Source organism: Fonsecaea erecta, assembly GCF_001651985.1.
Source record: "Fonsecaea erecta strain CBS 125763 chromosome Unknown Scaff6, whole genome shotgun sequence".
NCBI classification, from domain to species: domain Eukaryota; kingdom Fungi; phylum Ascomycota; class Eurotiomycetes; order Chaetothyriales; family Herpotrichiellaceae; genus Fonsecaea; species Fonsecaea erecta.
The window spans coordinates 1505038-1517364 of NW_017387249.1; the positions used below are offsets into that span (position 1 = coordinate 1505038).

The following is a 12327-nucleotide window of genomic DNA, read 5'->3' on the forward strand; positions in this document are numbered from 1 at the left end:
ACCCTGGCGCACTTCATACTGCCTCCTTTCTTTCCTCGTCCATATCAGTTCGCTGACCGGAACCCTCATTCACAATGTCAATGTCTCTTGACGTTCACCACTCCTCAGGGCACAGTCCCGGGGTCAATGGTGGCCAGCTCTGGCTCAAGTTCGCGCGGCGCATATACCACCCATTCGGCTTCAAGAGGGGGTACAACTTCATACTCTTCGTCATACTCGTCGGGGCCCTCATGGGGTTTGTGCTTGCCCGGCTCCAGTACTTGAACATTGACGGCATCTTTCTGAAGGTATACTCCTGCCCTGCCTGGACCCAGAGAGGCCTTTCTTCCATAGGTTCCGAACTGAGACTGACGCTGGATTAATCATATACAGAGTACCATTCCAGGAGATGCGATTCACTATCAGTCAGGTTACAAGCGGGTCGGGATCATCCTCCATCTCGCTTGTATCCTCCCGGCAGGTTTCTTAGTCTGCTTCCAATTCGTTCCTGCGATCAGGCATAAATTCGTGCTCTTCCACCGATTGAACGGCTACACCGTTGTCCTTTTGCTGTTGACCGGCACCGCAGGCGCCTTCATGGTGATTCCCATCGCAGGAGGCGGATCACCGTCTACCCAAGCCGGCCTTGGTCTGCTGGGAACCATGACCACGGTCTCGGTGGTGCTGGCATACGTCAACATCAAACGCCTGCAGATCGACCAACACCGGGCATGGATGATCCGGACCTGGGTCTACGCGGCGAGCATCGTCTCGGTGCGCCTGGTCCAGATGGCCGCCAACACCTTTATCGCCCAGCACCAGCAGGGCCACTGGTTCGACGTGCAGACGTGCGGCGACATCTGGAAGCAGTACACCTTGTACGGCGCTCCGCCTGGGCCGGGTAATCCCACCCCATACCTCTACCCGGAGTGTACGGCGCCAAACTCGAGCGCACCGGTGGTCATCAAAGCCAACGTGCACGGGCCCGGCCCCGAGTTCGTCACGGCCTCGTTCCACCTCACGTTCGGCATGTCGGTGTGGCTTTGTCTGGCGGTCCACGCCATCGGCGTCGAGACGTACCTGAAGCTGACCCCGGCGGAGGGCGAGAGGCTAAGGCTCGTCAGTTACGAGAGGCAGGTCGAGGCCGGTTTCAAGCATCCCGGCCGGGCAGGTTTGACCGTGGACAGGTTTGGGGATGTTCTGGCCCGGGACGCCATCGGCCAAGCCAAAGCCAGTCAGAGCTCGGCTGAGTCAAAGGGCGTGGTTGCCCGCGTGGACGAGTGACGAGTGAGGAAGACCTGCGTTGCGGTATTAGGAAGAAACCAGTGTTGCGCGAAGGGCATGCATGTTATTATGAGACTGTCTTGTCGTGCCCAGAAGGATCTGAATTGCACTTTCCCAGTCTACCGTTACTGTTTTACAACCTTGAAATAGTTCATCTATATAGCTCTCAATCGAAACATCACATCATCCCAGTCGGTCACCACACGTCGCTCGCCCGACTGGAAAACCCACACTGTCTGAGACGCCTCTGCACCGACGACAAAGCCTGGCATCATGGGAGGAGGAGAGTGTTTGCTGCCAGCTCGAAAGAGGGAAGAAGCAATGGGACCGAACCATACTCGTATTCGGGATTGAGGCGCCCAAGTCAGGCCCCCCAAGGATTGAGTTCAGCCGGTTCCTGCTGAAGCGAAAAGTGATGCATTTGGCATGTCTCTGACTGGATGGGATTGGCGATCGGGCTTCATGCTAAATCGACTCTCCTCACGAAGGGTCTTTGGCACCAACTCCTTCTCCATCAACTCCCAGCCCTATGGCTTCGACAGAGACACTGGCTTCTCGACAGCCTCACCTGCCCTTCGGGTGCTCTTAGTCTTGGATGGACATGCCGAGCTGGCTACATATGTTGAAGACATTATCCTTGTCGGCGCAAGCGCAAATAGTATCTTGAGACCCTGTGAAGATGGTCTACGCCGGCCCCTCGCGCGGGTGCACAACCTGCAAAAAGCGCCGCGTCAAGTGCGATCTAGGCCGACCCGTCTGCAAAAACTGCTTGAAGAGGGGGGTGCCCTGCCCCGGCGTGCCAGATCCCCCAGGCATACAGTTCAGAGATGAGACCGAGGCGGTGATGCTACTCTTCCAAGCCGCACAGGGCAACGACGATGACGACGAATACCCCAAAGCTGTGGTCCCCAGTCTCGAAGAGGACGAGAACTTTGTCTCGCTGTGCTTCTTCTCCCACAACTACATGATGGGTGGGCGCGGCGTGCAGTCTTCGCGCGGATTGTTCGAGCATTTGATCCCGTATTACCACCAGCCGACCGACCAGGGCTCTCTGATATCGGCCGCCACGGCTTCTCTGACGGCGACCATGCTCGCAATGTGGCGTGGCGTGGCGCCAGACTCGACACTGTCGAGACAGTACTACGGCCGCGCCATCGACCTCCTGAAGGAGACCCTTATGACCCCGGCGGGATGTGAGTCCGACACGACCCTGATTGCCATTATTGCTCTGCAGTTCCGGGATGCACTGATTGCCTACCGCAAGATGGCCAAGGTCGACGGAAGCCACCAGAGAGGCGCCTATGCCGTGGTCAGGTACAGAAAGAGCAGGGGCTTCCGGGACATGGCCTCCAAGCGGTTATTGCAAGAGGTGCGCAGCACTATGGTGTCCGAGGCGATCCGGACTCGCCAGCCCGTTGTCATTGACCCGGCGGTGTGGGAAGACGACGGCCCCATGCCATATAACCCAGCCAGTGACCTCGACAAGATCGCCATCGACCTCGCCAACCTGCAGGCCGTGTTTGAGCAATATAGATCCACTCTGCAAGCCGGATTCGCGAAGGGCCAGAAGGTGCTCACTGCAAGGGACCTCAGCATCATAGCGTCGTTCAGGAGGACGGCGGCTGCTATCGACCAGCGCCTGCAGGTCTGGGCCGACGCGCAATATTCGTTCTACGCGCCCTTGCGACTCGCAGCAGACGAAATCCCAGAATCGGTGAGAAAGGCGGGACTGTATGGCTCCTTTTGTAACGTATACCCGTCCGTGCAAATCGCCGGCGTGTGGCATGCGTATACCAGCTACAGGCTCCTCCTCCTGAAGATGACGCTCTGCGCGGACCAAACGGTGCGGGCCACGCCGAGGGAGAACGACGTGCTGCTCTCTGAGTCTGAGGGGTGGAGGACGAGTGCTGAGGAGACGCTCCAACGGTGCGTTGACGAGATTTCCGCCGCGGTCCCGTTCCATCTCGGGAGCCGCATGGAAACCGGATCCATCCACGAGCTCTCAGACACGGCCGGCATCGAGTACCCGTGGCCGTCGCGGCCGGACAAAGACCCCTACTCGAATCCGTGCAGTCCGGCCAAGGAATATGCGCGAGACCACAACGTCGTGCCCTTGACTGCCGATGAGAGGAAACGCCAAAACCTCTGCATGGGCGGCTACAACATCATCGGGCCCATGGCCTTTGTCCTGGGCCTGGCGGGAGAGCCACTCGACTTGACCGGCGCGCAGAAGCAGCCACTCAGGCTTGGTTCGTTGCTTCGCCCGGACCAGATCCCCTGGCTCGCCGGACAGATGGGCAGAGCCTTGAAACTCCATCGCCTAAGGAGGCCAAAGACGCAACCACGCGGCAATGGTCTGGCAAGGCCGAAACCCGCAGCCACTGCGGAGAAGAACGAAGTCAGTGACATCGCTGCGGATGTCGTCCGAGTGAAAAAGTCCATGAAATATTCCTTTGGCGTTTGATATGTCTTGTCCACCAAGGAAAGTTCAGCTAATGGAATACGGATCACCCGGTCTCCGGTACCTCTTGGATGGTTAGCCAAATTCATGTACATCTATATTTTTGCGGTTTATTTTCAACTTGTCATCGAGGTCTCAGCGAGCCGAATGCTGACAGCTTGTTCGCTCCTTTGTCCATCCCTATTGCCCACGGGGCCGCACATCTCAGAGACAGAAGCCCGCGCAAATGTAGCTGACTCCCGGCTGGCCGATGAACTATCGGAATAGGCTAGACCCCCATCGCTATTCAGCTGTCGGTGGTTGTGGTATTACTTGACTCTATGGACCTGAAGACGACTGGAAAATGCAGGGACGACTGCGAACCCTAGATCGGACGGTTCCAGGAGGTCACGTACACCTGTAAGACCTTGTTCCTCTATAAGGCCTTCTCGAGATGCGATGTACCAAGGGGCCCAAGGCGGAAAATGGTCTTCATGAAGCTTTTCAAGGGACACTACTATTAGGTCGCGGATCTCTTCCTGGTCTATAACGATCGACGGGGATATTTAAACGAGTACACACTCACTATATATAAATTATACAGGGAGATATCTAGCGTATATAGGCATAAGAACTCGAAACATAATAGAATTCCCCAAGTATAGCGGTTACCCCAGAACCTATAAAGACCGATGGGCATAAGTGAGTTGTGTGAAGTATGCGATGCCAGGGCTAAACAGGTAGTTGCTATGGGGGCTTGTGAGGGCGGCATATCGTGCCGTGCTGGCCCAGGGGGCTCGGTGGGAGCCCACAGGCGCCCTTGGCTTACTGGGCCGATGTAGGCGCATGAGCGAACAGTGTTCCTACCTTTTTTTTGGATGTAGTGATGGATTGAGAGGCAGATATCCATGAGGTGGGCAAGTCATAGGACGAATATCTAGAAAACAGATAGAAATGGTATGTATATAATATGTAGTACGGAGTAAAAGAAGAGGGAGGGTTTGTCCAAGAAGTGGTATTCGGTCAGTAATAGACCTGATAATGCCTCGTAAAGCGCATCACTAATTTCGACCAAAGCAGACTAGCTACATTTCTGTTAACAGTCCAACTTTCCTATTTCGTCCGTCAACCCCTCCCCTTACACTGTTCTGGAGGCATGGCAGTGGTGCAACCAGGTGTACATACTAATTATTAGAGTGAGCTGACTCCCGATATTTAGAAACCAGCCCGACACCTTCTGAAGCGGGTTTGAACGTGTAGGTTGCCAATATTGATGCAGCCATGCGCAGGTTGATTACAGTACAACTTGAGCCGGACTGTTGAATTCTGATATAGATATCTTGGATACGTGTTGGTGCCTGTTCCATACAGCGTCGCGCGTCAGATACAATCAACACCTCGTCTATACAGTAAGGTAGTACCTGTCCGGCTGCTTTACAGATCCTAGGAAGCTCACAATTACGTCAAGTTGTTTTGGGCCCAGGCCAGATTCAGGAGTTTAATGAGCCGGTCTCAACTGAGTCTGGACCCGCTTCAATATTGGACACGACCTGGTCCAGGTTGCGATTCATGACTCCTTAATTCAGTCGGACAGCTATGCTACTGGGAAAGTCAAGACGCGCAAGCCTAACCCGACGCCAGGGCCAGAAATTGTAGTGACTTGAGCTTTTGGATGATGCGAGACTGGGACTACTAGTACTTGGTAACTAGTACTCTGGCACACTAATCTACACTTTCCAGCAGTTGCTGACCACGATCAATCTTCCCGTCAAAGAAATCAGAGAAGTAGCATCACTGTCAAAAGAAGCCACCATGCACCAGGCACAGGCAAAGCACATGCTGCACTCTCTCCTGTGACCGATTGAATAGGTGCGCTGCTGCTACTCGTGCTGGCGGTGGTGGTAGGGGTGGTTGACATTGTTTGGCCTGGAGCAGCAGAACTCGAACTGTCCGCGGTCGACGTCCTGACATCGCCAACCCTCGCACAAGGCGTGTTGAGATCCTTCCCTGGTGAGGACAGTGTTTCGTAGTAGTAGGCCGAGGATGCGGTCTTGTAGTAGTCCAGGCAACCGTCCCAGTAGCCATCAAAGACCGAAGGGGCGAATACTGAGCTCGTATAGCACAGACAGCTTGCTTGGATTGAGAATGGTGGGGGCGACGAGTTAATATTGTCGCCGGAGCACGAGGCTTCCATGCTGTACCAAGACGAGCAAGAAATGAGGTTGGAGTCGATCGCCGTGTTGGTACGAACGTCGCCGACCGATGCACAGGGACTCCCTGTCTGGCCACTTCCAGCAAGTGAAGTGTACAGTGGTGGTGAGGCGGTGGACAGATACGCCAGGCATGTTTCGATAGCCCCGTCGTAAATCGAAGGCTGATACACCGATCCCGAATAACAGAGGCAGGAAGCCGCAACGCTGAAACCCTGATCGAAAAGGTTACTTGTACTCGCAGAGCATGCCGCGGCAATGGAATTGACCAGCTCGCAGGATGCAAGGTCCCCTTCTTGACGAATGAGGAGGGAAGGAAGCTTGGGAGCCTGGGTGATGGCGAATGCTGACCCGAGAAACCCCAGCACCAGCGGAAATATGAAGGTACTGCACATCTCTGTGGACCGGCAAACTCACGGCGAGATGAGAATGTGAGTATCAATGCTAGTGAGTCGTGGCACGGCGCGGACGGCTGGAAGCGCAAGGATATACTGGTGGTAGGAGTACTTGTATTGAATCTACTGTTGCTAGCCATCACAGCTGGCCACACCATCCACTATGTATTTGGCAGGCAGACCACTGCTTGGAGGGCAAGTGCTATCGCCTCGTATAAATCCAGCAAACAGACAGATGAAACTATTGTTTGACTTTGGCAGTTTGTGAGACGCTATCTAGAAGCGGCTGAGTCCTTTCGCGTCGAGAGCGGTCGAGAACAGCCCTATTTCCAAGCACACCAGCCTCAAGGGGTTCAAATCTAGCGAACACGAGCCAACAAGGTTCCACCGTCGAACAAGCTGGACTGGTAACACTCTTAAATCTCGTATTGAATTCAACAATCAGTCATCCCCTGAGCTTCGCGTCGTGTCTTGGGTTCGTCTACCTAGTATTTCAGCCTTACGGCACGTCTCCAAGATCACAATGTCTTCTGTACACTGTCCACCTTTGGACCTCGATGTTCATGATTGCCTCGTCTGCCTCTGCACTGCTGTAGAGGTCTTCAAGAAACATGGCAGCATCTGAGCGACCCAGGTCTCACCACTCAGGTCGAGATCTATCCTTCCAGGACAATGCGCAGTCCAACAAAGCTGACGGCCCAGGCGTTGACAGGGTCGTGAGCCTGGCCATATCCGAATGCTCATCAAAAGAGGGCCATGGAAATACTTCAAGTTTACAAGCCCACAGTGCGGGAACAGCGCCGTCAGACACGATTGGTGCTGGTGTTGGCCGAAATGCGAGGAAGAGGAGGGGAATCGCAATTGCATGGGTTCCAGCATGTTTCACTGTCATCCTGCTGGCTCTGACAGCGCTGTACGCCATTAGACCCAGTTTGTGGAAGAGTGACTTTATCAACTCATCCCCGAGCAATGCGATTTTTGTTCTCCGAGCCTTGTCTGAAGTGACGGCGTTCCTGCTTGCGATTACCGTGGCCTCTTCATTTGAGCTATTGCAGTGGCTTCTGACAGTCCGCGAAGGCGGCATACCGCTGACCGAATACTTGTGCCTCCAAGAGGGAACTGGGATTCTGGGACTGATAAAACTCACTGCCGAGGCGCGGTCCAGTGCCAGGACAAGACTCTGGGGAGGCCTTAGGCTCCTTGCTGTGGTGCTATTGCCGATATTGGGAGTCTTGATCATGAGTGAGTGAACCCTTTTCCGGCCCCTTCCTAACACCTAGACACCACTGACAACCTCCAGGTGAGGTGGGAACCGTGCTCAGGTTTGACAAGGTGGGCCAGACAGTCGCACCGCTCGGTTTTGGGTTGGGATCTTTGAACACCAGCGTGGCCATCACATTGTCACCCTTTACGGACATCCTACTCGGAGCCTCTTTCAGCCAGTTTCTGGATGACCCGACTCACGCCGTAGACATCTCGGACGCCAGTCGCAGGAAAGCTTGCACTGCCACAGCCGGTGTGGGTAGTGGACGAACGTGCGAGCGATCTATTTACCTCGCTGCAGGTCAGGAGGAGATAGCTGCACAGATAACGACGGATGCACATCCGAGAGCCGACTCCTGGCTTGTTGAAGATCAACAAGGCTATGTGCTCCGCTTCACTGAAGGAGATGCTGGCTGGGTATTTGACAACGGGACAGAATGCCGGACTTATTACACTGAGGCGGTTGGGTCTACTCTTGGTGCTTTCAGACTGTGCGCGAAAAACGTAGCCTCGAATCAGATACAGGCTAGTAAGTGGAAGCCTCCTTCTTCGAAGACTTGCCGGCACTGTTGCTGATCTCTTTAGGATACTCAAGCTGCAGCTATGCCGACACCCTGGCCAGAAACTGTGACAAGGAGTCAGCATGGAATTCAACACCAACTTGGTCAACGAGTCTATCCTCGACTCTCCGCCATGCGAGAATCGCGTACTCGAGACTCAACGGCACTATCATCTCTCACGAGTTCAGCAAAATGTCAGAGACAACGGCACCCCTCAAGTCAACTGATCTATTGCAAGCATGGGACAACTTCCTGGGTCTTGCAAACGACACGGACCTGACAACATCCACGACACTGGAAATCTTGGGGCTCGGAGCTGGCAAATTCATGTTCCCAGCAATGATTGCCTCGATGTTAAATTCAATCGCCGAGCTCGTTTCGCGCAGTCCGGCCCTCCAATCAAGAGCAGTCAACTCTCTGCAGGCGCTGCTGGCAATTCCCATTTACTTCTGCCAGACAGGCTACATTGAACGTCAGGTTGTCTCTGAGCTGCCGAGCAACATTCTGTTCACGAACTACGACAACATCGTTCTCCCCAACGGCCTCGAACGCAACAGCCCGGTGTATTTCACCGTGAGCAGGAATCAGATTGTTGTGGGACTTGCGTCTGTCATAGCTTATGTGGTCCTGAGTGGACTTACCCTGGTGCTGTGTTTTATGGCGCTGGGTGCCGCGACATTCACCGAGAGATCGAGGCATGTCCCCGACACCAGTGCATTCCCACTCTTGGATTTCTGCCGTCACTGCATTGTAACAACGAAGCATGGAATGCCCACAATCAAAGGGCCTTTACAGGGAACGGAAAGCTATGACAGAGTGGCACTAAGGGAGATGGACGTCAAAATAGCCCAAAGAGCTGCATATACCTCCGCCTACGAGGGTCGACATGGATAGCATCCCTCCAGGTGCCACCTTTGTGCTGGCACCAGGGGTGTTTGAGAGCTATTGTGTTATTGCGAACTAGAAGCAGGGCGGGGGAGAGATTTCTTCCTATCTTGTACAGCCTCCTGGCAAGCAAGGGTGGCCCTGGTAGCCTCGGCATTGACTGCCACATGCTTCTCAGCTGAGTTCCATCCCTGATGAGAAGAAATGCAAATGATGCCCCATTGCTCCCAAAGGCATGGAGCATCACTTTGACACGAGCATGAACTTGCTTTCTCCGTGTGGGGATCCCACATCCGGTGACCCTTTGCCTCGGATCCGGGACTACGGAACTATTTAAACCCCAGGTTGGCTGGAGCTGTCCAGCAAGAAATATACTACTATGACACGAACAGTGGACCAGTGTGCGCCTCACACACAGCAACTAATGAGCGGGGCAAAGGGAGGCAGTGCCTTGGCCCCCTATTAGATTTGTCGGAGCTTGCTTCCACTGATTGATGCCCTCTCCTGAGGACCCCTGGTCATGTATATGCCCTTTGAAGACCCACAATGATGGACCCCCCCAAGTGGTGCCTCTCTCGACAGCTTCTCGTCGACATTATAACTCGCACCACTCTACTCGTCAAGGGGGAAGGGGCCCCAGATTTCATTGGGGGCTGCCTCCCCCGGCGTGGTCGAGGTCCAGCAAGAAGCTCCAAACCTTGCACATAGATCTTCTTCCATGGCCAATCACCGACACTGGGATTCGATGAACGGACACGGCGAAGACTTGTGGTCATTCATCCTGCGGAATGCCACCATCCGTGCATTATCCGGGTGCATGTTGATCAAACAACAGCAGAAATAAATGTACAAAGGACGCCAGAAGCAGTCTCGGCGAGCGAGAGTCGTAGTCAACCCTTCTGCGTCTGTCTCTCATTTCACAGGATTTCACAATCTGCCTGTAAATATGGCTATCATTACTTCCACAGGTCTCGTTTCATCTATCAAGCATCTCGGTGCTACCTACCCGGTCCTTGTTGTCGTTGGTCTGTGGGTGATCTCACTGGTATACAGCAGGTTCAGACCAGGACTCAGAAACATCCCCGGACCTCCAGTGGCAGCCTACACTAAATTATGGAGGCTGTATGATGTCTACAGAGGCCACGCTCACCTGACCGCCATCAGTCTGCACGAAAAGTACGGGCCCGTCGTACGCATTGGGCCCAACCACGTGTCCATTTCCGACCCTACATTGATACCAGTCATCTACGGGATCAAGGAGAACTTTACCAAGACAGCCTTTTATCCCATACAATGTATCTCGTGGAAAAAACAGCCAGAGATGAACCTCTTCTCGACCCGTGACCCGGAATACCATCGTATTGAGAAGCGCAAGATCGGGGCCGCCTATAGCTTGCCGAACTTGTTGCAGTCAGAGGCCGCCATTGATTCCTGCGTCAATCTGTTCATGTATCGCCTCAATGAATTTGCTTCGAAGCGTGAACCCGTGGACCTTGGTGCCTGGTTACAATACTTTGCCTTCGATGTCGTCGGAGAGGTCACCTTCGCAAGTAAGCTTGGCTTTCTTGACCAAGGCAAAGACGTTGATGTAAGTCTCGTTCAACTGACCCCCGAGTTCCAGCTAATTTGTGGGAACAGGGTATGATGAAAGCAATTGAAGGCATGCTAGCGTATGCAGCACTCTGTGGCCAAGTCCCAGAAGTGCACCATGCTCTCCTGGGAAATCCTCTCTTCACCCGGCTCATGCCTGCCATGGAGACCTGGAACCAAGTGCTAGTTTTCACCCTCAAGGCAATCAACGGACGGGCGAGCATCAAGCGAGACGGCGAGCTGATCAACGCCGATGTCGAGGGCCGTGACATGCTGAGTCGCTGGGCATATGTCAAGTCCTCAGACCCCCTCAAGATGAATACCCGCGACATCGTGGTCCACCTGTCGACAAACGTTTTCGCTGGCAGTGATACGACGGCTATCGCCCTCCGCGCCATTGTCTACTTCCTCTGCCGCCATCCCGAATGTATGGATCGTCTGGTTAGTGAAATCGACAACGCAGACAGGCAGGGGAAGCTCAGTCAACCCATCACCTTCAAAGAAGCCACCACGGCCCTTCCTTATCTAGGCGCCGTGGTTAAGGAATCCATGCGTCTTCATCCGTCGGTCGGCTTGCTTATGGAACGACATGTCCCCGCAGAAGGCCTCACCGTCCAGGGCTATCACATTCCAGCCGGGACCATCGTGGGTATTAATCCTTGGGTTACCAACCGCTCAGCCGTCTTCGGCCCAGAGCCGGAGAAGTTCAACCCAGATCGGTGGTTGACGGCGCCAGAGACCCAGCTGAAGGAGATGGACACCATCTGGGAGCTGAACTTTGGGGCAGGGAGCCGCAAGTGTATCGGACGCAATATATCCTGGATCGAAATCCACAAAGTTATACCGGAGCTCCTCAGACAGTATCATGTCGAGTTGACATACCCGGAAAAGGAGTGGCATATCTGTAACCACTGGTTCGTGCAGCAGGAGGGCGTCATCTGTACGTTGAAGAAAAGGTGACTGGGGTAGACACGGAATGAACAAGAGCTGCCACTTCCCTGGAAGAACACGCTTCTTTACACTCGTCTTCACCTACTTCTTGATTTTTAACACCTCCCATCCCTGGCAGTGATTCTGTTACCACTGCCATTCCCGCCAGCCATGTTAACGTCCAGCCCCCCGCCCCCCCCTGCACGATCACAATGAAACTTGGATGAGGTTCGTTGATTTGATATCCTGGATTGAAAACCCCAGTGGCTGTCTTCCTGCCCCCCAAAGTACGCTGAACCATCTCAGTACTCCCTCCTGCCCCTACTCCCCCTCCAAGAATGCAAAGAAAACAATCATATTGCCGTGCAGATCAACGAGATCGAATTGGCGATACCCCCAGGACTTATCCTCGATGGGTCCCAGAGCCGTCTGCGGTTCACTTGTGTCGGCGGACACAGGCATCCCCGTCCACTCGATCACGTCCAATCGCTTCAATCCCTTGGCGACAAGGCCTTCGTACAGCTCATCTAATGCAGGCACCGATTTCATCATGATCATGCAGCTCCCGAGAACCTTTTCCTCGTCCTGGATGATGTAGATGTTCGCCGCGGCGCCAGGCCCCGCCCATACGGACGCGAACGTGGGCTCTGCAGCGTCAGTGGGATGCGGGTGAATTGTAAAGTCTGGGAGATAGGTCCTGTAGAAGTCGAGGAGCGAGGCCAGATGTGGCGACGCGAAGAAAGGGATGATCTTGACGGCGTAGGAGAGGGACATTGTGGTAGAATTCTCGA

The 12327-nt window shown here is 54.2% G+C and overlaps 6 protein-coding genes across 6 annotated transcripts; 4 read left to right on the forward strand and 2 right to left on the reverse strand.

The window, feature by feature from the left end:
• Positions 1-74: 74 nt before the first annotated feature.
• Positions 75-1263, forward strand: AYL99_07573 (hypothetical protein; the record flags this gene model as incomplete). Its single annotated transcript, XM_018839082.1, has 2 exons — positions 75-287; positions 373-1263. 2 exons carry the CDS (start codon positions 75-77, stop codon positions 1261-1263), a joined length of 1104 nt encoding a protein of 367 aa, XP_018691850.1.
• A 679-nt stretch (positions 1264-1942) lies between these two features.
• Positions 1943-3727, forward strand: AYL99_07574 (hypothetical protein; the record flags this gene model as incomplete). Its single annotated transcript, XM_018839083.1, has 1 exon — positions 1943-3727. The coding sequence occupies one exon, from the start codon at positions 1943-1945 to the stop codon at positions 3725-3727; it is 1785 nt and encodes a 594-aa protein (XP_018691851.1).
• A 1753-nt stretch (positions 3728-5480) lies between these two features.
• AYL99_07575 (hypothetical protein) lies at positions 5481-6308 on the reverse strand (the record flags this gene model as incomplete). The annotated part of the gene is made up of 1 exon (XM_018839084.1): positions 5481-6308. The coding sequence occupies one exon, from the start codon at positions 6306-6308 to the stop codon at positions 5481-5483; it is 828 nt and encodes a 275-aa protein (XP_018691852.1).
• Positions 6309-6919: 611 nt separating this feature from the next.
• On the forward strand, positions 6920-9025 carry AYL99_07576 (hypothetical protein; the record flags this gene model as incomplete). Its single annotated transcript, XM_018839085.1, has 3 exons — positions 6920-7550; positions 7609-8100; positions 8157-9025. The coding sequence occupies 3 exons, from the start codon at positions 6920-6922 to the stop codon at positions 9023-9025; spliced, it is 1992 nt and encodes a 663-aa protein (XP_018691853.1).
• A 937-nt stretch (positions 9026-9962) lies between these two features.
• Positions 9963-11566, forward strand: AYL99_07577 (hypothetical protein; the record flags this gene model as incomplete). Its single annotated transcript, XM_018839086.1, has 2 exons — positions 9963-10604; positions 10655-11566. The coding sequence occupies 2 exons, from the start codon at positions 9963-9965 to the stop codon at positions 11564-11566; spliced, it is 1554 nt and encodes a 517-aa protein (XP_018691854.1).
• A 291-nt stretch (positions 11567-11857) lies between these two features.
• On the reverse strand, positions 11858-12310 carry AYL99_07578 (hypothetical protein; the record flags this gene model as incomplete). The annotated part of the gene is made up of 1 exon (XM_018839087.1): positions 11858-12310. One exon carries the CDS (start codon positions 12308-12310, stop codon positions 11858-11860), a length of 453 nt encoding a protein of 150 aa, XP_018691855.1.
• Between the last annotated feature and the right edge of the window lie 17 nt (positions 12311-12327).